We start from the raw sequence: 26,597 nt of genomic DNA, 5'->3' as shown, positions 1-26,597 counted from the left end.
GAGCAAGCCTGTGGCGACGGTGGCAAGGAAAAACTCCCTCAGACGACATGAGGAAGAAACCTCGAGAGGAACCAGACTCAAAAGGGAACCCATCCTCATTTGGGCAACAACAGACAGCCTGACTATAATATTAACAGTTTTAACAGGTGTAACCCTCAACTGTCCTCATGGGGCCGTCCTTCACAGGAGTGGGGCGATAAAACTCCGACCAGACACAGGGCACCAGGATGGCTGACTGAGATAAGTGCTGAAGTACAAGTAGCTCATGGCAGGACTCAGACATTTCAGTAAGACTTTATATCAGTAAAGATAAATCCAGCACCTCACCTTGTCTCCTTTTTCCCCTTTTGGGCCGGTGTTTCCATCTTTTCCTCTTTCACCCTGCAGTGGACACCGAGACAGGAACACACATGAAGACTACAGTCCATCTGACACGTCCTGACAGTGATCATCACATTTACAACACATCTTAAAGGGTGCGTGTTTAATCTGGACTCTACCTGCAGCCCTCTTTCTCCTCTCGGCCCCATTACACCAGCCTCACCAGGAAGACCTGCCTCACCCTGATGGAGGGAGAGAGAGAGAGAGAGAGAGAGAGAGAGAGAGAGAGACAGAGAGAGAGAGAGAGACAGTGAGAGAGAGGGAGAGAGAGAGACAGAAAAGAGAGACAGCGAGAGAGAGAGAGAGAGAGAGAGAGAGAGACAGAGACACAGAGAGAAAGAGAGTGACAAAGAGAGAATGATAGACAGTGAGAGAGAGAGGGGGGACAGAGAGAGAGAAAGAGTGACAAAGATAGAGTGACAGACAGCGAGAGAGAGAGAGACAGAGACAAACAGACAGATTGAGAGAGGGACAGAGACAGAGAAAGAGAGAGTGAGCATGAGAGAGAGAGAGACAGAGGGACAGAGAGAGAGAGAGAAAAGAGAGACAGCAAGGGGGCAGAGAGAGAGACAGAGCGGGACAGACAGCAAGATAGACAGAGAGAGAGACAGAGGGACAGACAGAGAGAGACACACACACAGACAGACAGCAAGAGAGAGAGAGAAACAGAGAGAGACATAGAAAGAGAGAGAGAAAGAGACAGAGAGGGACAGACAGCGAGAGAGAGGGAGAGAGAAACAGAAAAGAGAGACAGCGAGAGAGAGACAGAGACACAGAGAGAGAGAGAGAAAGAGAGTGACAGAGAGCGACAGACAGCGAAAGAGAGAGGGGGACAGAGACAAACAGACAGATTGAGAGAGGGACAGAGACAGAGAAAGAGAGAGTGAGCACGAGAGAGAGACAGAGAGGGACAGAGAGAGAGAAAAGAGAGACAGCAAGGGGCAGAGAGAGAGAGACAGACAGACAGACAGAGAGAGACAGAGACAGCGAGAGACAGAAATGAGAGACAGTGAGAGAGAGAGAGAGAGAGAGAGAGAGAGAGAGAGAGAGAGATTCAGACATTTCATCATCGTGGTTCTTGGTGTTGTGTTTCAGATGGTTCTTGTTGTCAGTGAGCACTCACCCGTTCTCCTGGTGGTCCTCTGGGTCCCGGAGGTCCGTCATCTCCCTGAGTCACACATCCGTATTATCAGTAATGATCATTAACCAATCTGAGACACGCTTTCTACCATGATGATTATAACTTTAATCTCCATGCATGGGTGATAACGTCATGCTTAAACAGAAGCTCAGACAGGAAGTGGAATCACCTTTGGACCAGGTTTTCCAGGGAAGCCATCCAGCCCCGGTTCACCTCTGGGTCCCTGAGGGGGAAAAAAATGACATTTATGTACACACTCACTGGCCACTTTAATAGGAAGTTGTTGTGGTTGATTCTAAGATCCCTGTTCTTGGTTGCAGGAGTGGAACCCAATGTGTTCTTCTTTCTGCTGTTGCATGCTGAGATGCTTTTCTGCTCACCACGGTTGTAAAGAGTGATATGAGTTCCTTCCTGGCAAAAAAAAAAAAAAATGCTCGAACCACCCTGAATCTGGCCATTTTCTTCTGACCTCTCTTATCAACAAGGTGTTTGTTGTCCACCCACAGAACTGTCCCTCACTCACTCTATGAATGTTTTTTGTTCTCCGCACCATTCTGTGTAAACTCTAGAGACTGCTGTGTGTGAAAACCCCAGGAGATCAGCAGCTTCTGAAATACTCAAACCAGAAATACTCATCTGGCTCAGACCAACACCCATGCCACAGTGAAAGAAAGTCACACTTTGAGATCACAGTTTTTCCCATTCTGATGTTGAACATTAACTGAAACTTTTGTTATTATTATTATTATTATTATTATTATTATTGAATTTAAAGAGCTGAACTCTTACTTTATTACCTTTCCAAAGATTTCACTCTTTAGGTTTTTTATTGAGACCTTCAGTGTCCTCGATACGAAATGTGGAAGGTCTCTTTTTCTCTTGATGTACAATGCTACATGTCAGTGACCTTCTCATGCTACACAGAGTGCACTGGTTAGTTCTATAGCTACAGTATCTGACTGCATGTGAGCTCTGTGCAAAAGTTTGCACACCCCAGTTTGAATGTGACAGCTACTGTATACTAGTCTGGTTAACACCAGACCATATCACAAGTGAAATATGGTCTGGAATCCGCCTATTGAATTTCTCGTAGGGGAGGTGTGGTTTACGATTGTCAACGGCCGTTTATTGGACATTGCGAATGTCTATCATTTGGCGTATACGTAGCCCATGGCCAATCATGGCAGTTGTACCCGGTGACGTAGTTAGAGCGACGAAGAAAACAGAGGCGAAGAAGAGAAGGAAAGAGAAAGAGAAGGCAAAACAAAACTGTTCTTTTTTTAAAACAAACTTTCGCTCTAAACTACTCAGAACAGTGTCTAAAGCTTGATCGAAAGTTTGGTTCGTATCGCTCGCCGCCATGTTAAATGTGATCCGTAAACAGTCCCAAATAAACTACAAGCTTCCGTTTGTCGAGTAGTACGCGTCACCGTCTTTCCACCCCTCCCCCACTCTCTGATTGGCTCCCTAACTCAGGCGAGCCTTTAGACCATAGTTTCCATGCTGTCTTTTCAGATCGGAACGATCGTGCAAAGCAGCATGGGATTTCCCAGGCTAACTGTATACGGTGTTTAACTTAAAACTAGTAAAGTGTTAAACTTAAAACCAGAAAGAGCAAAGTATCCAACTGAAAAATCCCACCCCCTCCCTATAAAGCTACTCTTCCAAAACACATGAACGCACATTGCCTGACTACTGCTGGCTGTCTCTAAGAGAGAGAGAGCACATTGTGTATGTGTGTGGGGGGGGGAGCTTTAGTACATCATTGTCATATCCAATGATGTCATGTCTGATTCACATGTAAGAAAACACCAGCATTATCATAATAACTGTAAACAACGAACATGTTTATTGTCAGTACTCACAGCAGTCGACCAGCTCACTAGCTTTAGCAATATGTCTGACTCACCTTATGGAAGATTCCAGTCATGTACAATGATTAGACAGGTAAACAGGCAGGTAGGGCCAATCCAGACTGAGTAAAATGACTGGATGAGCTTTTAACAGCTGCGACTGCCACAGATAATGGATTTTTGGATGCCATGGAAAGGATGCCATACTAGATAAAGTGAGCACAATTCAATCTAACATAGATAAAAAACTCGTTTTGTGTGCAATCTTCATAGACTGAAAAAAGGCATTTGTTGATCATGAGATACTTATCGGGAAACTATATCACTGTGGCTTTAGAGGAACTATTTCTGAATGGATGAAATCTTACCTGAAGGACCGGATGCAAACTATTTCTATTGATAACTGTGTTTTTTGCTAAAGAGAAAATCCTGTCCGGAGTGCCTCAAGGGTCTGTATTGGGACCGTTATTATTCTTACTCTATGTTAATGATATATATGTTTCCTCTAACTTATTCAAATTTTACTTTTTTTTTTCCTGACAACACTAACATTTTAAACACTAATAAAAATATTAAAATGCTTGTATCTACTGTAAATGATCAATTGCAACTTCTTCAAGAATGGCGTGCAACTAACAAGCTGACCATATTACAACACTACCTAAAAATAATTTTTGCAAATATACTGTATTAGGCAACTTCTCTTAAGCCGCATAACCAAGTCAGGATACGAAGTTGACCTTGATAACCTGTTTTAGTTCTTAATAATATAAATACTTTAAATATCTGTCTTATACATATTTATATATCTAGATTTTGTCAAAATGTATATCCTGTTGGAAAATCTGTCTTGTAAAATGAAATGTTTTGTTTTGTAAAAAGTTTGTTTTTGTAAAGAAAAAAAGGAAAAAAAAACATTTGTAAAAATTTCTTATAGAAGCTTTGTTTTAGATATTACATTTAGATATTTGTATTTACAAACCTGCCTAGACTACCTACTTAGCTATGTGGGTGCATAATTTATTATATTTATTTAGCTAAAACTTGAATAAATTTGAACTACTGCAATTTATTTATTTTTATTTTTTTTTAAATTTGTCAGCATTTGATTTATTCATTCACTAAATTATTATTATTATTTATTTTTTTTTACCTGTATATTCATGTTTTAAATTTAAGCACATTTTTCTTTCTCTAATTAAATCACAATCAGGGACACGATCTTTGGCACAATAAAAAAAAAGTATATTTAACAGTTATTCCACTCAATCTAGTCGTACATGAGCTGATACCAACGAGGCGCGTAGCACTGAGTTGTCCATAAGCCATGTATGACAAGATTGAGTGGAATAACTTTTATTATATCTACCTTCACAGGATTTTGAGAGACAGAGCATTTTTTTTTTGCAAATTCGATAAACAAAAACTTTATACAAAACATCTGACAAAATTATTTTGGCTTAGAATGTAAACAAACCGGTGAAATGACAGGAGCAATAGCAATTTCTGAAAAATGTGATAATAATAATTCTTGAAAAAAAAGATACGTTCTTACCATCAAATACTTTCATTCCATATTTTCTTGCTTTTTTTTTCATTTTTGGAGTTTTGTTTTCGAGTTGAGTTTTTTAATTTCATCCTCGGCTGGTTCAGTAACACGCATTTTGTTTTTCTCAACTCACGGTATATGAGCTAATATCCTAGTAGTAGAGTAGCCAATCAGAGCATGCGATTACTCATATCCAGTGAATGTGGATAGAATAAAAATTATCCATGACGCATAAAATAAAATGTAAAAATCATTCTTTGATTATAGTTTGTGATTGAACTATGAGCTGTAAATCATGAAGCTTTTGGAAATTTGGTTGGTTGGGAAGGTTGGTAAGGTTGGCACTTACTTTCTCTCCATCATTTCCAGGCTGACCATCGACGCCGTCCTTCCCTGGCAGACCCTTCAAAACACACCAATGTTCAACTTCTTGTTTTTGTTTTAGTGGTTTTAATGTTCACAGTGTCTCACTCCAGTGACTTACAGGTTTTCCGGCCTCTCCGTGTTTTCCAGGGAATCCGATTTCTCCTGGTAATCCCTGCGGAAAGGATAAAGGCAGTGAACAAAAGTTAAAGCGGTCGTCTGAAATGTTCCTCATCCTCATTTCACACTGGAGCTCAGATGCCATTTTATTATTATTTTATTATAAAATGTGTTATTGTTTAAAGTAAACTTACAGGAAGTCCAGTCTGACCCGGACTCCCAGGAGGTCCAGGGGGGCCTGCAGGACCCTGACCCACACACACACACACACACACACACACACACACACACACACACACACATATATCATCTGAAAAGTGACACATTTTGTTGTGTGATAATAAAAAGAAGGTGTTTGTAGAAGTGAAATCAGACAGTCGATTGGTCATGTTGCCACAGCAACGTTGGAAAAAAATGGCTAAAAGATTTATAAATATAAAGTAAAAATTGTTCAAACATAATATAGAACCTATAGAAATAAAATAGCTACTTTAAGATATAAAATAAAACATAAAACTACATATTGTCATCAGGGGTTAAATTGGGCCGGGGCTGTCCGGGGCTGAGCCCCGGCACATAAGCTCAGAGCGGATGGCATATGATCACGCACACATCAAAAGCAACAAACCCTTTTCACGATTTTCAGTTCTGAATAATTAAATATCGTTTTATTAATCAATAAACCCATGACTTTAATGAGATAGATCATAGTTTTCCTGATAACAAGACGACCTGTCAAAGCTATTTAGAACAGAACTTGCGATCAGAGATTCTGGTTTCTGGAACACTGCGTGGGTTGCCAATTCCGCTTTTTATAAGCGACTTTGGGGTTTCTTTTTTTGTGAGCTCGCTTTAAAAAAAAATCAGAAGTCGTGGTTTGCGGGTTTTTGGGCTTGTGTTTCAGCGTTGTGACTTGTTTATAATTTTCTCCGTACACCGTCTCCCCTTTTACCTGCATACGAACATAATCATTATCATATTTTTTATTATTAAAAACAAAATATCAAATAATACTGAAGAGGGGAAAAAATAATACTGATCTAAATATGTTGTGTTTTTATTTTTGGACAGTATGTGTTTAGCAAAACTACATAAAAAATCTACATTCAAACTGCCATAATGTGTAGGGGGGCACTACAAGACACACATAGGCCTACAACACACAGATAAGGTGTATATCTCTGTGCAATATGATATGGTTATCAAATTAGAGGGTTATTTTCCAAAAAGTATATTGGGGCAGGGCGGCGGGGGCAGGGGCGGGTACGAGGCAGAGCCCCCCCCACATAACCAATCCCAATTTAACCCCTGATTGTCATTATAAAAAAAACTCCTTTGATAATATGTGAAAAAGTTTGTACACCCTCCTGAAAAATAAAGACATTTATATCATACCTAGTGACACACAGACATGTATAACGCATACAGGTAGGATTTAAAGATGTTCCTTTATTAACCCAAGCAATAAAAATGAATCTAAAATTGCATGTGATACTGCAAAAGTTTGCACACCCCATTTTGAACGTGATGGATATATTCTATCATTCACATGTCTGATATTTCTCTTTATAATAATTTATAACAATCCTCACTTTTTAAAAATGTGATAAATATAAAATTCTTCAAACATAATATAAAAATATAAAACAAATAATTAAGGTTAGATAAAAAACATTTTAAATAAATTAACTTATAAAAATAATCTGTAAAAGCTCAAATGTATCAGTAGTCAGTCCTGTTTTTCATTATAAGATGTTTGTTATTGGAACATAATCACATGATAAAGCAGCTGGTGGAGGATCTAACGGTACAGTAACATCTTTTCTGAGGGATATCACACACCGGCTGTGTTACACCTGCTGGGGGAACAGAACCGGGAGACGCATGAAGCTAACGTCAGGAATCAGTGTGTCTGAGGGACCGTCTCATCGCATGGACAAACACCGCACCATCCAGGTGTGTCTGAGGTTTGGTCAGTTAGTTGTTGTTTTTATCCTAAGAGCTGAATAAGTTTGACTTTCCCACAGTGAGAAGTTATTCAAGAAAATACTCAGGCTGTTTAATATCAGTGCAGCTCTTACCGGTGGTCCAGGAAGACCATCAGCTCCATGGAGTCCAACTTCTCCTTTTCTTCCCTACACAGAAGAAAAATACAAACAATTAATGACTACAGATAACAGAGGGAGAGAAGAAAGGAAAGGAAAATTGGAAATGAAATGGAATTGCAAAGGAAAGGAAATGGAATGGAATTGGAAAGGAAAGGAAAGGAAAGGAAAGGAAAGGAAAGGAGGGGCGGCATGGTGGTGTAGTGGTTAGCACTGTCGCCTCACAGCAAGAAGGTCCAGGTTCGAGCCCCGTGGCCGGTGGAGTTTGCATGTTGTTAGGTTTTTTTCACCTCTGGCCCTCACCATCTCGAGATCAGTCCCCCTGTGTCACCCAGACGTCTGGGGGTGAGTCGCAAAAGAAAGACAGGAACCCCATGAGTTCGCAATCTTTATTCACAAGTCCCCCCCGAGACGAGAGTATACAAGGGGTTTTATATGTGTGTGTGTGTGAGTGAAACCATGGATCAATCATGTCACAATGCTCCGTACACACCCCACACCAGCAGATGTTCTAACAGATATCAACATTTACGCACAACCTTAGGTCAGAGATAGCACAGTTCTGATAGAATGTTCCAAAAGATATCAATATTACGTCTCGAGCAATGTGTCTAGCTTAGACAGAAGGTCACACAGTAACTTGGTACACAGTTACACAGGAAACAGAAGGTCACAGAAGAATTCAATGCCTTCTAGCTGAAATAGTAAAATAGAACAGAACAGAACAATATTAAGAATAAATCCTTATAATTTTGTCACAAAATAAATTACTGCCTTCTTGGTCAAGAATAAATACTTACAATTATTTATCCTTACAAAGGAATAAAACCTTACAATGAATTAACACATAATAATTAATCTCGAGACTGTCCTTTCGTGTCACCAATGGGAGGGGAAATTGTGTTAAGGTACCCGGACCCCGAGAAAAACCCACGGGATTGGATGAATCGCTGTGGTTTAGCATTCTACACAAATTCTAGACAATTTGGCTGGCTCAGTTTTGATTTATCCTCGTGCAGGCATTTGCAATCTCTAGGAGCTGTGTAATGTATATTTTATTTTTTAATTGTTTCAGCATTTATATATGGCATTACTGGATATGCACAAAATAATGAAACAACAAATCAGTACTCTGGACATGAACTGTCAGAACTGTTTCTGGTGTGCATACATGTCAACCTTTGGTCAATCAAACCTGTATAACCAACTTCCAAAATCCGTATTTCCCTTATACATGTTCTCCCCGTGTCCGCGTGGGTTTCCTCCGGGTGCTCCGGTTTCCCCCACAGTCCAAAGACATGCAGGTTAGGTTAACTGGTGACTCTAAATTGACCGTAGGTGTGAATGTGAGTGTGAATGGTTGTCTGTGTCTATGTGTCAGCCCTGTGATGACCTGGCGACTTGCCCAGGGTGTACCCCGCCTTTCGCCCATAGTCAGCTGGGATAGGCTCCAGCTTGCCTGCGACCCTGTAGAACAGGATAAAGCGGCTAGAGATGATGAGATGAATTGGAAAGGAAAGGAAATGCAAGTGCACGAGAAGCATCAAGAAAGGAAATCAGAAAAAAAAAGAAAAAAGAAAAGAAAAAAAGCCAAAAACTTTGACTGTGCTTCTCTCTGCTGAACAAATGCAACAGTTACACATTATGGAGTGATTATCTCAGAGTCCACACACACACACACACACACACACACGCTGCTGGGTGTAAAACTCCTCACCCTTTGTCCCGTCTCCCCCGGGATTCCCGGCTCTCCAGGTGGCCCTGGGGGACCCTGACAAACACCACAAAACAATATGTCAGTGCTGGTCTGCTTTTCATTTCCTTCATTCATCTGTTCATCATGATTGTAAAAGAAATGAACATAGTAAAGGTCCACACAAGCAGCACTGCAGTCCAGTGATATGTGACGTAGTACAGAGTGTGTTTCATCACAGCCTGCTTTTATTTTATCCTCAGTTGTCTCACTCACACACACGCGCGCACACACACACACTGCGTTCCAATAACATTTATATCAAAAATTAGACTGAAGCTTATTAGAGCACGTGCAGGCCCACCCTCCTCTCTCATCAGGCATGATCGGAATGATAGGAAGCCATGCCCACAGCGTGAGCTATAGACCCTTCTCACGTGACATCACGACAAACGTGGCCGCCATTTTGGACATGAACTACCAGTAGTCTACCACAGCCAAGAGCAAGGAACGACGGCGAAGCATCGAAAGGAATATAGCCATCAAAGAAAGTTTTTACTTTCAGCAAGACTTCCATCATGCCATTATATTGTTGTGCACCTGGATGTAGTAACCATCAACACACAAGGCAAGATTTATCATTTTATCGGATCCCGACAGATGCTGACCGACGGAGAAGATGGATGGTCTCTAAAATATTGGCAAAATGATGTTTATTGACATAGCAATCGTGTGTAATGGGAAGCGTTTGCATATCCGAAGTGTTGTGTTTACATCAAAGATAAAATAAACCAGGGGCAATTTCTCAGAGACAACAAGGGAAGCCAAGCTTCCCCTAAAATTCTCTCCCCAAACTGCGGCGTCTACGATGTTGAATTCTCATTAAAACAATAACTTGCATAACATAATATATGCCCAAGATTGTATTTATGTTCATAACTATCCTGTAACTTATTTGAGTGATGTCTGACGAACTTGCAGTTCGCTACGAGAATCAGTTTGCTGCCAGGCTGTAACCTTTCTTATTTCAATGGGCTCTATGGACTGGCAGCAGTGTTGCCAGATTGGGGGGTTTTAAGTGCATTTTGGCGGGTTTTGAACATATTTTGGGATGGAAAACGTCAGCAGTATCTGGCAACACTGACCGGCAGCCGGGTATCCGTTGCAGTCTACGAGACGGCTCTGAACAGCCAATTTCGGCTAGTTGTTATTGGTTAAAATCAACAAAATCGTCACTTCCAGGGAAGCCGGGCTTCTCTGGGACTAAACGAGACAGTGGGAGGGGCAAAAAGCCGGGCTGATGAAGGATTATTGCAGGTAGTGTTTGAAAGACATGAGGAGGGTGGTACTTCGGCGAGGAACACGGAAGCATGATCAGTCAGTCCCTAGCGGATGTCAAGAAAGTGTAGTCGTGTGCCAAAGTGCTGTCCGAATTTCTTTTCATATAAACGGTTCTTCTCATTGATGTCTCTGTACATTACTCTGTAAATAAATGTAAATATTACTCGTTGTGCTCCGTTAACTTTCATCCATTCTATCAGTTTGATCATTCGCGAATTCACTCGTTTATTTCATTTGTAGTTCAATCTGGTTGTAGGCTAGCTTGAGCCTTATTGGGATCTGCAGTGCTAGCTGCTAACAGAAATTGGTGAAGTCTCTGGAAAGCACAACCAGCTGGTATGACAGGGTCACAGACCATTTTCTGGAAAAGGAGCGGAGGGCAGAATTTGTGTATAAATAGTGTTCATGTTCATGAATGTGAAGTGTGTATATTGTTCAGTAATGTTAAGAGAATGGTGGGCTCTGTGTTATAGGTCATACCTGGGTATAATATTCAAGGTCCTGTGTGTTGCATAGCCTACCTGGTTATGAATTTCCAGACTGTGTTGCAGAAGATGTTCAAGGATGTGTTGCACAGCTGGGTGTTGTGTTAAAGACTCTGTGTTGCATATCAGGGTATGATGTTCAAGGCTCTTCGTTGAATAGCCAGTGATTTTTGGATGTTTGATATTTTTCATTAAGGATATGAGGCACTAGCCTGGCAAGCCAGACTATAACATGAAATGTACAAGCAAAAATACTTTCTGCCACTAGGTAGGGTTGTGTAGTTCACTATGCTAATGGGGCACACCTTTCTATGCTTTGATATCCGGCCTACAGGTTTTACGATGAATGTGTAAAATGGGCTTCCCCTGTTTTAAAAACCAGCAGCCGCCACTGAAATAAACCGATATGACAACAACTGCTGCTGCCAGGTTGGGGACACAAACTAGTAGAAAGGAAGTGTGCCTTTGTGGTCGATTCTGCTTTAAGGTAAGATGCATTTAATTATTCGTCTGCTGTGGGTTTGGAATCGGTAGCCTGACCGATTCGTTCATGTTTGTGGTGCCATTTGTTTGTTGACGCGTGTTGAAATGGAAGATTGGTTGTTGACATGATTTCCAGTGATGCTTTGGTGCTGCTGTGGATCAGATGTGTTGAGTAGCCGGACTGTTTTTTTTTCTTGCGTGTGGTATCATTGTTGACGCGAGGTTGTTTTTTGAACATGCCAATGCGGACACGATTTCCCCTGATGAGTTATGACTTCAGACGCGATGTGTGTGTGGAGGTGTGGAGTCCGCGTGATATGTGCGTAAGATAGGCTTCTCATGTGTTTGGAGATCCGCGCTCTGAGACAAGCGCAAGCACCCCCCCCAAGGGAAAAAAAGGGACCCCCCGAAAATATCGGCATAGTTCGAACACTGGGTTGGAGAAAGTAATGGCAAATAGTGAGTGCACAAACCATAGAAGGTAAACTGTACACAGCGCCAGGGCAGTGTGATGGTATGTCTACTTTTAGATTGTGTTAGCTTATCAATGAACACACTCGTCACTCGACGAGTTTCACGTCTTTACGACGGATACTTAAATGTGTGTTAGGTATTATTGTTGCAGTCTAAGCAGTCATTGTAGCAGCTAGATGAGCGAGAACCGAAAGGGTCTGTGCCATAAACCGTTATTTCTTCATGTCCAAAATGGCGGTTGCGTTTACGAAGGTCACGTGAGTGAAAAGGGTCTATAGACCACGCCCATGAGGGGTTTTGTAATACACATGACAGGAGAGAATCTTACAGGAGGTCCAGGAGGTCCGTCTGCTCCAGGAGGACCGGGTCGTCCCGGGGTGCCCTGGAAATAAATACAACTTATTTACATTTTAAAAAAATAGTAATAATAAATAATAATAATAATAATAATAATAATAGAACTAGATTTATTGTTCAGTACTCACATCTTCTCCCTTCAGTCCTGCCATGTGCATCTGGAACAACATGACATTATTATTATTATTATTATTATTATTATACTATACAAAACCATCAGTGCTTTATGAAACTTCATGGTGATTCACTTCTCTCCATGAATCAGTGAATCTTTCAGTCAAGCCTGAGATTCACACTTCTCACTGATTCAGTGAATCAGTATCTGACTCTGTGAGTCATTTGATCAAGACTAAGATTCACTCTGAATCAGTGATTGAATCAGATCCTTCACTCAACTCCTATTGAATGAATCAGTATTGGAATCATTTAGCTCCTTCATTCCTGTTTGTGAATCAGTGAATGACTCTTTTAATCATTTACTCATGAGCCAGATTCTTTCTCATGTGAATCAGTGAATCATTTGGACTGAGATTTATTCCCCTTTCATTCAGTGAATCTTTGAGTTGATGAGTTAAATGATTCCTGTTCAGGCTGCACATTTACACATTTTCTTTTAAACGTGGATGTACAAGCATTTCATAAAATAACATAAAACAATAGGAATTTATTGTCTGTCGTAGATGGCAGCTTGACTCACCACATCTCCGGGTATTCCAGCAGGACCTCTCTCACCCTAACACACACACACACACACACACACACACACACACACACACATATTTCATGTTTAAGATTGTGCAGTTCTTTACTGTAATCATAATCTCATCATTGCACGTAACCTCGTCCTCTCTCTCTCTACCTTTTCTCCTTTAACCCCATGTGCTCCAGGTTCACCAATCAGACCAGTCAGACCCTGTTCATTTTTGGAAAAATAAATCAACATTATACACATAATCCAACACTCTACATGGTTTACAGACTACTTAAACAGACAACAGTTTATAATATTGGGTGACATCAGGTTGAACCTCCTTTCAATCAGTTATGGTGTTCCACAGGGTTGTACTCTTGGACCATTACTATTTTGCAATGCATAAATAACCTTCCCAGTGCATCTCAAAAATTGTTTGCAGATGATGACACAAGTATTTTCTATGCGCATAATGATCCTTCTGTCATAGAAAGTGTTGTCAAGAATGAATTTAAGCTAGATACTGGGTATTGTGTTGCTAATAAGTTGACTGTCAATTTCAAGTAAACAAATTGTTGTTATATTTAACTCACCATGCAAAAAAAAAAAAAGCCACACCTGTTTAACAACCCTTCAACAAAAGGATTATATCAAGTATTTAGGAGTCTATATTGACAAATAGTTAAGCTGGGAACAACAAATTAAAGTAGTCCAGAGCAAAATATCAAAAAATATCGGAATCATATGTAAATTAAGATATTATGTTAATCTGAAGACTTTAACAGATGTTTATTGTTCTTTAAGTTACCCATATTTATGAGTCCTGAGTGTGACTTTAAACTCCAACTGGTGGTGAGTCTCAGGTCCAGGAGGACTTGAGGATTGGGGAAAGTGGAGTTACCCCTTAATCACCATTGCTCCCAGGTCTGCTCTGAACCAGAGTGGTAGCACCTGCCTGGGTTCTAGCTATGGGTTAAGTAGTACATCATCAATAAGGCGCTGGCAGCAGGGCACTTTTTGGAGCAATGTGGCAGATGAACCCAACAGGGTCAATGGCCACAGACCACCAGATGGCATGCGGAAGAGCCACTCAAATAGCCAACAGATGGCATCACTCAGCAAGTCAGTTGTCACTGTGGGGTGACCTCCATACCCGTTAGGTCTGTGGCACTTTTGTGCACCACTTGGCATCAGGTCTGGAGGTCCAGAGAGACAACACAATAGGGGCATGACATCATTTGTCTTACCTTACTCTGCAAGGCACTGTTGCCCCTTTTCCACCAAAGCAGTTCCAGGGCTGGTTCAGGGCCAGTGCTTAGTTTGGAACCGGGTTTTCTGTTTCCACTGACAAAGAACTGGCTCTGGGGCCAGAAAAAACGGTTCCAGGCTAGCACCAACTCTCTGCTGGGCCAGAGGAAAGAACCGCTTACGTCAGCGGGGGGGCGGAGTTGTTAAGACCAACAAGACTGTGAAAGATCGCCATTTTTAAGTGACGAGAAGCAGCAGCTGTACAAACGCAAAGTCATCCATTATTATTGTTGTTGTTGCCGCTGCTGCTTCTTCCATGTTGTTTTTGCTTTGATATTCGCGCCAAGGTTTATGCAAACGTAGCGCCGTAAATGATGCATACAGCGACGTAACACGTATACAGCGACGTAATGATGTGGCTCCGCTTAGCACCGCGAGCTATGGAAAAGCAAACTGGTTCTCAGCTGGCTCGCAAGTTGAACGAGTTGTGAACCAGCACTGGCCCCGAACCAGCCCTGGAACTGATTTGGTGGAAAAGGGGTATGTGTCAGGAAAGGACTGCCATCTGCATTTCTGCACATCCAAATAGCGATAGACAGCTGACGACGACCCATATTTATCTCACAATATTCTGGCATGGGGTCATACCTATCCTATAAATCCAACCTAACTAGGATTTCAGCAACACAAAATAAGTGTATTAGAAATATTTTCTGTGCCAGCGCAACGGAATGTGCCGCTGCCTTATAATATCCTCGGAATCTTAACTTTCGAGAATATTTTCAAAATTGAATATGTCTGTATATCAAATTAAAGTCCCTTCCACACCAGGATCTGGTCTTCCCAGGCAGTCTCCTGTCCCAGTACTAACCAACTCTTTGAGGCATAATGGGTGGTGCGGCACCAATCTCTGTTTCTATAGACCCTTCCCACGTGACGTCACGACAAACGCGGCCGCCATTTTGGACATGAACTACCAGTAGTCTACCACAGCCAACAACGAGGAACGACGGTGAAGCATCGAAAGGAATATAGCCATCAAAGAAAGTTTTTACTTTCAGCAAGACTTCCATCATGCCATTATATTGTTGTGCACCTGGATGTAGTAACCATCAACACACAAGGCAAGATTTATCATTTTATCGGATCCCGACAGATGCTGACCGACGGAGAAGATGGATGGTCTCTAAAATATTGGCAAAATGATGTTTATTGACATAGCAATCGTGTGTAACGGGAAGCATTTGCATATCCGAAGTGTTGTGTTTACATCAAAGATAAAATAAACCGATATGACAATGACTGCTGCTGCCAGGTTGGGGACACAAACTAGTAGAAAGGAAGTGTGCCAACAGACTTCCTTTGTGGTCGATTCTGCTTTAAGGTAAGATGCATTTAATTATTCGTCTGCTGTGGGTTTGGAATCGGTAGCCTGACCGATTCGTTCATGTTTGTGGTGCCATTTGTTTGTTGACGCGTGTTGAAATGGAAGATTGGTTGTTGACTTGATTTCCAGTGATGCTTTGGTGCTGCTGTGGATCAGATGTGTTGAGTAGCCTGACTGTTTTTTTTTTTCTTGTGTGTGGTATCATTGTTGACGCGAGGTTGTTTTTTGAACATGCCAATGCGGACACGATTTCCCCTGATGAGTTATGACTTCAGACGCGATGCGTGTGTGGAGGTGTGGAGTCCGCGTGATATGTGCGCAAGATAGGCTTCTCATGTGTTTGGAGATCCGCGCTCTGAGACAAGCGCAAGCACCCCCCCCAAGGGAAAAAAAGGGACCCCCCGAAAATATCGGCATAGTTCGAACACTGGGTTGGAGAAAGTAATGGCAAATATTGAGTGCACAAACCATAGAAGGTAAACTGTACACAGCGCCAGGGCAGTGTGATGGTATGTCTACTTTTAGATTGTGTTAGCTTATCAGTGAACACACTCGTCACTCGACGAGCTTCACGTCTTTACGACGGATACTTAAATGTGTGTTAGGTATTATTGTTGCAGTCTTAGCAGTCATTGGAGCAGCTAGATGAGCGAGAACCGAAAGGGTCTGTGCCATAAACCGTTATTTCTTCATGTCCAAAATGGCGGTCGCATTTACAAAGGTCACGTGAGTGGGAAGGGTCTATACAGCTAAGGTTACAGTGGGGAGTGGGTCCTCTGGTGGTAACTGCAAGAGTTTGACTTCCCTACTCACATCTGTACTGCAGCATGCCTTGCCAGATGGTAGTAGGTACCATTTTTATGATGGTCTTTGGGACCACCTGACCGCGAGTCAAACTCCCGATCTCCCGGTCGAGAGGCGGACACGCTAACCACTAGGCCAGCTTGCGGTATGTCTGTATATACTAGCGTATAAAATTGTAAATAATAACTCACTAGTTCCTAAAACATTTAGAAATCTGCTCAGGATGGTGAACGAAACACATTCTTACAATACCAGATTTTCAGCTCAGGGGAATATTGTTTGTCCACCTGCCAAGACAAATTACGGTAAATTTTCATTTCGGTTTTTCATCTCCAAACTCTGGGAAGGAAGGAATTCCCACAAGAATCAAAAACTTAGGCTCACTTCCATTATTTAAATCAGTCTTGAAATCATATTGTATTTTAAATCAACAACAAACATTTCTTTCTTTATACTCTAAAAATTCTATTACAATAAGTTATCGGCTCAGCGTTTATGTATTAGTGTAAGCATGCATAGAGTCGTATGTAAATAAGTAGTGCATTTAGTCGCAATGCATATTTGTATAGTTCTAAAAAAAAACCATTGTAATATGACATGGATGGCTGTTGAATTTTCTCTCATATTATATACTGTATGCAAATAAAGTTGAATTGAAAAAGTAATTACTCAAGGCCTATAACACCTTACACTTTACCGAACAATTCAAAATACTCACATCTTTTCCTGGAGATCCAGGTTTGCCAGGAAATCCCGCTAACCCCGGGAGACCCTAAAACACAACAACAATAATATACTGTAGATTAAAAATGTAGCAAAGTATTTTAGCGTGTATGCAGAATAAAAAACATGACCAACAAGCAGAAACTATAATACATTACACAATAAATGGTGATGAACATGAATTAAAAATATGGTTTAAATAAAAATAAAAGTAATTAATGTTGGTTTAAATAAAAAAGAATAATAACATTGTGTTAAGTATGAGGTAAAATTTTAAAAAAAATTTTTTAATAGTAGAATAATAATAATAATAACGGGCGGCACGGTGGTGTAGTGGTTAGTGCTGTCGCCTCACAGCAAGAAGGTCCGGGTTCGAGCCCCGTGGTCGGCGAGGGCCTTTCTGTGTGGAGTTTGCATGTTCTCCCCGTGTCCGCGTGGGTTTCCTCTGGGTGCTCCGGTTTCCCCCACAGTCCAAAGACATGCAGGTTAGGTTAACTGGTGACTCTAAATTGACCGTAGGTGTGAATGGTTGTCTGTGTCTATGTGTCAGCCCTGTGATGACCTGGCGACTTGTCCAGGGTGTACCCCGCCTTTCGCCCGTAGTCAGCTGGGATAGGCTCCAGCTTGCCTGCGACCCTGTAGAACAGGATAAAGCGGCTAGAGATAATGAGATGAGATGAGATGAGATAATAATAATAATAATAATATACCTATAAACATAACTGCAAGCAGCAATTAAGGGGGCCAAGCACTTTTCGTCACTTGTTCCCATTGCTGAGATACTGCACCACGTGTTTTCAGTCACCCTCCCAAGTTATCTCATCTCATTATCTCTAGCTGCTTTATCCTGTTCTACAGGGTCGCAGGCAAGCTGGAGCCTATCCCAGCTGACTACGGGCGAAAGGCAGGGTACACCCTGGACAAGTCGCCAGGTCATCACAGGGCTGACACAGACACAGACAACCATTCACACCTACGGTCAATTTAGAGTCACCAGTTAACCTAACCTTTATGTCTTTGGACTGTGGGGGAAACTGGAGCACCCGGAGTAAACCCACGCGGACACGGGGAGAACATGCAAACTCCGCACAGAAAGGCCCTCGCCGGCCACGGGGCTCGAACCCGGACCTTCTTGCTGTGAGGCGACAGCACTAACCACTACACCACCGTGCCGCCCCATTATTATTATTACTATTATTATGAAACTTTATTTAACCAGGAAAGACTCATTGTGATTAAAAATCTCTTGTACAAGAGCATCCTGGCCAAGACAGGCAGCAACACAGTTAAAACATAGAGCCAGTACATACATCCATACACACAACATTAAATAATTTACAGAATTAATTACACAATGAAAAGAATTTAAAAGTAAATCAACAAAATTTCATGAAAAATAGTATTCCAAAAAGTCAGACAAAACATCTACAGCTGGATGTTTCTGTCTGCAAATCATTTAAAAGTTAGAAACTGGATAGATGATTTGCGCTAGCTCTTACAAACCGGGACGTCTGGTCACCGTACCCCTATAGATGACTTGATCAAAATGTTCTGCGTCATGAGCGTCCACCATGATGCTGGATATACAAAGCAACTCGGATGGCAGCCGCTGAAAGCGTGTCTGTAAATAATGCTGAATTTTTTTCAGGATTACCACAATTTGAATGGTCAAGTGAAGATTTGATACAAAGAGAAGATAGATGTGTGGTTTTGACCCATATTATTTAAAAAAAGTCAGACTTTTCTGAAAATAAGACGCTTCTACTGACCATCGAGTACCCAGATATCACGTTCTATCTGGTTTGGCTGCCAAAGAATCAAGTCTGACCTTGGATGAAACATAGCCCATGTTCTGAGTGGGCGCCCAGTTTGGATTGTTTCTATCGTATAATTTTGCTGGCGCTCCTAGAAGCGAAATGGTAATATAAGTGTTAAAATTATAACAATGACCGAGTGAACCACGACAAGAGAACGCTCATTTTATAGCAAAATTCTAGCAGCACGAAATAAAATTCTTCCATGATATTATGGAGAAAGCTTTTGAATCTGATTACTGCAAACATGAGCTATTTTGGTTTTAGCCTCTGTTAGATCAGCCCTGCTGATGTTGTTCAGCCGCGCTTGTCTCCTCTCCATACTAAGCCTCAGAGTTTCCTCGCTCTCTTTCCGAATCACGGACAGAATTCTAAAAAATCGGAACATGCCATGGTCACGAGTACTGTTGTGACCACAACCATATACAGCACAAATATATACGGTAGCAGTGCTAAAAGAATGCTTAAAGCAGTGTAAAAACAAAGAGAGTCGCACATGCGTGACTATGTCGCTTGACCCTGCATTTGTATATCCACCAACATGGCTGACATCCGGGTTTCTCTTTTGCTTTGACGTCACTTGCAAGTCAAGGATAGATCAAGAACAGTAAGAGATAGAGAATGATGTATAGTGAGGAAAAAATCCTGTTTTCATGGATCATTCTGGTTCAGTGATCCAGATCAGCACCAAAAGTCATAGTAATGTAATTGAGAGATATTCTTCCTGTTAAAATTGGTGATGACTGGTTGAAAACTGAGGAATAGTGTCCTAAGAATGTTAGGATAATAATAATAATAATAATAATAATAATAATAATAATAATAACAATGAAAGCTCCTGAGTGAGAGTAACAATTTGTGCCAGCATTGCTAGTGCAAATTAATAAACTTGGACCTTGGTGACTAACATGAATTCATGGTGCTCAATAGATGTCACAAGTTTAGTGTCAATGTGTAAGAATATTGCTGAGGTATGACCTCACTTCCTGTTTGGGAACTTTGGGCTTTCTGTTTACATATGAAAATAAATACATCCATCCCTTTCAAATGACATAACTGTCACTGCCCACATACTTCAACACACCCTTTATACCAGACCTGGGCATTTTATGGCCCGCGGGCCGCATCCGGCCCTTTGGTTCATTCTGACCAGCCCGCGTAAGGTTAATTAGAAATTACAAAATGAACATATTTTCTAATTTTACCTCATGCATGGACTGAATCTGCATTGCTTTTATTTTGAAGTTGTGTTCAACAAAAATGCAATGAACATGACATGAAATCCCACGAAACCTAATCCTGCGATAACCACTTCCGTAATTTGTCCAGACCAACCACAAACTTGTACGTCATCCTTCAAATGGTCCAGCCAATCACATAGTGTGATGTCACCAGCAGGCGCCGGAGCCCGAGCCAATCTGCAGATCTGATACCTACACCGAATCGACGTTGTTGAGAGCAGATCACAAGAAGACTTTAGCCCCCAAAATGTCCGCAAAAAGAAGAAAGGTAGATGCCGAATGCAGGGCTTTCAACAAAACATGGACTGCTAAGTATTTATTTACTGAAGTCAGAGATCAAGCCGTGTGTTTAGTTTGCGGAGAGCAGATCGCCGTGTTCAAAGACTACAATTTGAGTCGGCATTACCAGACGAAGCACGCTGAGAAATACCGAAACTTGACTGATGCTGAAATAGCGCGGACATCGGAAGCTTTGCTGGCTAAGCTAGAAAAGCAGCAAGGCTTTTTTACCAAGCGTCACACATCCAGGGATGCAGCAATCAAGACCAGCTTTGTGCTTTCCCACAAAATTGTTAAAAACAGTAAGCCATTCTCGAAGGGGGAATTTGTGAAAGAGTGCTTGGTGGACTTGGTGCTTGCTATTTGGAGTAGAAAGACAATATTGTGATGTCTTTATTGTGTTTTGGGGTGAATGTGACTGAAAAAAAGGTACAAACGTTCACATTTTGTTAACCATTGTTTTGGGAAATTTGATTGAATAAATGACATTTTTTTTAAGGCAACCTCGTTTTTTCCATACTCTTACCAGTCTTAGCAGCTTGTAAAAACAATGTTATTTACTGCTTTATATAAAGAAATACAATTAATATTCTGCAGAATTTAGTTCAGCCTTTTGGTCCGGCCCTCCACAAAATTTTCTGTTTCTCATGTGGCCCCATGGAAAAAATAATTGCCCACCCCTGCTTTATACTGACATTGATGCTGAGTAGTAATACATCCACTAGAGGGCAGCTCTGAGTCAAACATTTCAACAATATCAACAACCATGGCGATGGCGGATGAGGTCGTAATAACATATCTGTGAAGAAAGAGGTAAAAGTGGAGGCAGTGTTGTAAACATTGTATATATGTTTAAAATTCCTTATTAAATCATGCAACCTCTTCTCAAAATGTTCTGCCATATTTAAAATTTCTTTGTCATGTTTTGCTTGAACCATTGGCTACACTGCCCCCCCCATAGTTTCCAATGGTACTGCTCCGTTTTGGCAGAATGTGTAAGCTTTTAGATAATATAGAAGAAATAAATGGCGGCCCGGACGTACGCAGCGGCTTTGCTCTGATGGATTTCTGTTATGTTGTTGTTTGTTCGTGTGTCGGTCAGCAAAACAACATACAGCCGAGAATATCTTTTAAAGGTTGGAACGGCATGTTGTGCATTAGACGTTACTGTGAGCTTTCAACACGACCAGATCCCACAGAGGATAGTACAACTGCCAGGATCCCAGTGGATCACTATACCGAGAACCAGATGCAGGAGGTGCAGGGAAAGGTGACAGAAGCAGGGCTGCTGAGCTGGTGTGCTAACTAGGCTAAGGCAAGCTCTGTTCAAGCCCACTCTGCCGGCATCTACCTCGCAAATGCCAGATCCCTTGGCAATAAGATGGACAAACTGGAGCTGATCACCGTGGCACAGAGGGAAGTACGGGACTGTTCGGTAATGTTCATCACTGTGACCTGGCTTCACAGTGGGATTCCCGATGAGGCTATTCAGTTAGCAGGCCGCACAGCACATCAGGCAAACAACTCCAGTAAGAGCAAGGGAGGGGGACGGTGCATATACACCAACAACCAGTGGTGTACAAATGCAACCGTCACTGATACACATTGTTCAGCAGATGTCAAATACATCACAGTGAGATGTCGGCTGTTTTATCTGCCACGGGAGTTTACAGTGGTTATCATGATGGCTGTATACATACCACCGAGCGTCAACACTGTGTTGGCACTGGACATACTGCTAACTGCCATTAGCATATCACAGACTGCTCATCTAGATGGGATTTTTATAATAGCTGGGGACTTTAACCAAGTGAACCTGAGGTCTGTCCACCCTAAATTGTACCAGCATGTGAACTGTCCTACAAGAGGTTCAAACACACTTGATCACGTCAAAACCAATGTTGGGGATGGATATAAAGTCTCCTCTCTCCCCCACTTAGGCCTGTCTGACCACCTGTCCCTGTTTCTCATGCCAATATACAGACCTCTCATTAGTACATCAAAACCTAGTGTGAGAATCACAAAGACATGGCCTGAGGGGGCTTCATCTCAACTTCAGGACTGCTTTGGGTGCACATGTTGGGACTTATTTGTACAATAAGATACTGATGACTACACATCCACTGTCCTGTCTTACGGTAAGTACTGTCTCAACTGTGTTACAGTGGACAAACTTATCAGGAACAACAAACCCTGGATGACAAAGGATGTCAAGCATCTATTGCTGGAGCACAACTCTACCTTTAGATCTGGGAACAACGATCTCTACAGCACTGCCAGGACCAACCTCAAGAGAGCCATCAGGAGGGCCAAGGCAGACTACAGGCAGAGGATAGAGGGATACTTCAGTGATGGAGACCCACGGCGGACATGGCAAGGCATTCAGAACCTCACCAAGTACAAAGACAGAGATGATACAACAACAAGCAGCAGTGATTCTCTTGTAGAGGAGCTGAATCATTTCTTTGCCCGATTTGAGGTGGACAATGCAGAGACCAGAAAGAAGCTGATACCAACATCGGTCAGCCCAACACTGAATGTCAGCAATGATGATGTCAGGACAGTGCTCCGTGGCGTGAACACCAGGAAGGCTGCTGGCCCCGATGGTATACCAGGGAGAGCACTCAGAGACTGCGCAGACCAACTGGCAGAGGTATTCTGTAAAATCTTCACTCTCTCCCTGTTTCCATGCACTGTCCTGCAATTTCTGAAGTCTGCCATTATTATGCCCATACATAAGAAGACATATATTAGCAGCCTAAATGACTTCAGACCAGTTGCTCTTACCCCCACTGTTATGAAGTGTTTTGAGAAACTGGTCTTGAGTTATACAACCCTGATTCCAAAAAAGTTGGGACAAAGTACAAATTGTAAATAAAAACGGAATGCAATGATGTGGAAGTTTCAAAATTCCATATTTTATTCAGAATAGAACATAGATGACATATCAAATGTTTAAACTGAGAAAATGTATCATTTAAAGAGAAAAATTAGGTGATTTTAAATTTCATCACAACACATCTCAAAAAAGTTGGGACAAGGCCATGTTTACCACTGTGAGACATCCCCTTTTCTCTTTACAACAGTCTGTAAACGTCTGGGGACTGAGGAGACAAGTTGCTCAAGTTTAGGGATAGGAATGTTAACCCATTCTTGTCTAATGTAGGATTCTAGTTGCTCAACTGTCTTAGGTCTTTTTTGTCGTATCTTCCGTTTTATGATGCGCCAAATGTTTTCTATGGGTGAAAGATCTGGACTGCAGGCTGGCCAGTTCAGTACCCGGACCCTTCTTCTACGCAGCCATGATGCTGTAATTGATGCAGTATGTGGTTTGGCATTGTCATGTTGGAAAATGCAAGGTCTTCCCTGAAAGAGACGTCGTCTGGATGGGAGCATATGTTGCTCTAGAACCTGGATATACCTTTCAGCATTGATGGTGTCTTTCCAGATGTGTAAGCTGCCCATGCCACATGCACTAATGCAACCCGATACCATCAGAGATGCAGGCTTCTGAACTGAGCGCTGATAACAACTTGGGTCGTCCTTCTCCTCTTTAGTCCGAATGACACGGCGTCCCTGATTTCCATAAAGAACTTCAAATTTTGATTTGTCTGACCACAGAACAATTTTCCACTTTGCCACAGTCCATTTTAAAGGAGCCTTGGCCCAGAGAAGACGTCTGCGCTTCTGGATCATGTTTAGATACGGCTTCTTCTTTGAACTATAGAGTTTTAGCTGGCAACGGCGGATGGCACAGTGAATTGTGTTCACAGATAATGTTATCTGGAAATATTCCTGAGCCCATTTTGTGATTTCCAATAGAGAAGCATGCCTGTATGTGATGCAGTGCCGTCTAAGGGCCCGAAGATCACGGGCACCCAGTATGGTTTTCTGGCCTTGACCCTTACGCACAGAGATTCTTCCAGATTCTCTGAATCTTTTGATGATATTATGCACTGTAGATGATGATATGTTCAAACTCTTTGCAATTTTACACTGTCGAACTCCTTTCTGATATTGCTCCACTATTTGTCGGCGCAGAATTAGGGGGATTGGTGATCCTCTTCCCATCTTTACTTCTGAGAGCCGCTGCCACTCCAAGATACTCTTTTTATACCCAGTCATGTTAATGACCTATTGCCAATTGACCTAATGAGTTGCAATTTGGTCCTCCAGCTGTTCCTTTTTTGTACCTTTAACTTTTCCAGCCTCTTATTGCCCCGTCCCAACTTTTTTGAGATGTGTTGCTGTCATGAAATTTCAAATGAGCCAATATTTAGCATGAAATTTCAAAATGTCTCACTTTCAACATTTTATATGTTGTCTATGTTCTATTGTGAATACAATATCAGTTTTTGAGATTTGTAAATTATTGAATTCCGTTTTTATTTACAATTTGTACTTTCTCCCAACTTTTTTTCGGGGTTGTATCAAAGCAGCACTCCCACCCACCCTGGACAAGCACCAGTTCGCATATAGAGCAAACAGGTCAACAGAAGATGCCATTAGTACAGCACTACATACCGCTCTGTCCTATCTGGAACACCCTAAAACATATGTGAGGATGCTGTTTCTGGACTTTAGTTCAGCATTTAACACGATCATACCCAGCAGAATGAAGAACAAACTGCTGGACCTGGGTGTGAATCAGCACACGTGCAGCTGGATCAGAGACTTTTTAACTGACCATTCTCAGGTTGTCAGGATGGGGACTTATCACTCCTCCTTTCTGACAATCAACACTGAGGCCCTGCAAGGGTGCGTGCCGAGTCGTCTCCTGTTTTCCCTTTATAGACATGACTGTATACCAACCTATAGCACAAATACCATCATTGAATTTGCAGATGACACTACTGTAGTTGGCCTGATACACAATCCGCATACAGGGACGAGGTCCGCAGACTAACAGACTGGTACTCCATGAACAAACTGTCACTCAACATCTCCAAAACCAAGGAGATGATCATTGATTTCAGGAGACCATGTGAAGGCCTTGCTCCCCTATACATTAGGTGTAATGCAGTTGAGAGTGTGTCCTCATTTAAATTTCTGGGCACATACATCACACAAGACCTGTGTCTACAAATATCACTGTCCTGGTGAAGAAAGCACAGCAGTGACTGTATTTCCTTCGAACATTGAAAAGACTGGACATAAGACTTTTGAAAAGACTGGTGGCATGGTGGTGTACTGGTTAGCACTGTCGCCTCACAGCAAGAAGGTTCTGGGTTCAAGCCCAGCAGCCGACGGGCCTTTCTGTGTGGAGTTTGCATGTTCTCCCCATGCCTGCATGGTTTTTCTCCAGGTGCTCTGGTTTCCCCCACAGTTCAAAGACATGCAGTTAGGTTAACATGGGGTGGCCTTGGGCTGAAGTACCCTTGAGCAAGGTACTTAACCCCTGACTGCTCCCTGGGCACCGTAGTATGGCTGCCCACTGCTCTAGGTATGTGTCTTCACTGCTTCACACCTCCAGACTTAAGAACAGTTTTTTTTATCCAAGTGCTATTAACCTTCCTCTAGTGTTCGGGTCGGCACCGACCCGTTTTTAGGTTTAGCATGCATAAAAGTACTACATAAATTTGTTTATTGCATCAAGATTTTTTGACTTTGTCAGGAACTTCTATTTAAACAAAATAAAATCCCAAAAAATAATTTTACTAAATTATAAAATGCTCTGGTGAAAATTGTGACCTTTGTGTTGTTAGGGTCAATTTTGACCCAGTTAAAATATAAGATTATAAAACAATAATAAATGCCAAAACTGAAATCATAAACACACAATCAGCCAACAGCCTACAGCCAGTTCTTCCTCCAACCACTTGAGCTTCAGGCCAAGTTTACATTAGACCGTATCAGCGGATCATCAGATTAACGTTTGTAAAACGATTAGTGTGCACACAGCAACACCAATACACGATTCGCGTGCACACAGCAACACCAATACACGGATACGCTCGGCTCCGCAGGCATCCTGCGCTCCAAATCACTCCGCCCTGAACAGCGAGTGCCCTCTGGAGGGTGCGCACTCCGGCCCTGCGCAGCTCACAGAGCACGTGAGTGAAGCG

At 41.9% G+C, this 26,597-nt stretch overlaps 1 protein-coding gene across 1 annotated transcript in view; it reads right to left on the bottom strand.

Annotated features, from left to right (window-relative positions):
• The window catches only part of col22a1 (collagen, type XXII, alpha 1), a 174,953-nt gene that overhangs the window by 51,885 nt on the left and 96,471 nt on the right, over positions 1–26,597 (bottom strand). The window contains exons 17-30 of the mRNA XM_060911490.1: positions 17,194–17,247; positions 13,205–13,258; positions 13,043–13,078; positions 12,474–12,503; positions 12,317–12,370; positions 9,230–9,283; positions 7,489–7,542; positions 5,602–5,655; positions 5,409–5,462; positions 5,274–5,327; positions 1,692–1,745; positions 1,505–1,549; positions 501–563; positions 328–381 (exon numbers count right to left, since the gene is read on the bottom strand). Coding sequence (XP_060767473.1) covers positions 328–381; positions 501–563; positions 1,505–1,549; positions 1,692–1,745; positions 5,274–5,327; positions 5,409–5,462; positions 5,602–5,655; positions 7,489–7,542; positions 9,230–9,283; positions 12,317–12,370; positions 12,474–12,503; positions 13,043–13,078; positions 13,205–13,258; positions 17,194–17,247 — 714 coding nt within the window. The remainder of the gene's footprint in view (positions 1–327; positions 382–500; positions 564–1,504; positions 1,550–1,691; positions 1,746–5,273; positions 5,328–5,408; positions 5,463–5,601; positions 5,656–7,488; positions 7,543–9,229; positions 9,284–12,316; positions 12,371–12,473; positions 12,504–13,042; positions 13,079–13,204; positions 13,259–17,193; positions 17,248–26,597) is intronic.

The sequence above is a fragment of the Neoarius graeffei genome, chromosome 2 (genome assembly GCF_027579695.1).
Source record: "Neoarius graeffei isolate fNeoGra1 chromosome 2, fNeoGra1.pri, whole genome shotgun sequence".
Classification (NCBI taxonomy): Eukaryota; Metazoa; Chordata; class Actinopteri; order Siluriformes; family Ariidae; genus Neoarius; species Neoarius graeffei.
The sequence above is the reverse complement of the archived record's forward strand: the minus strand, read 5'-3'. Positions and strand labels throughout refer to the sequence as shown.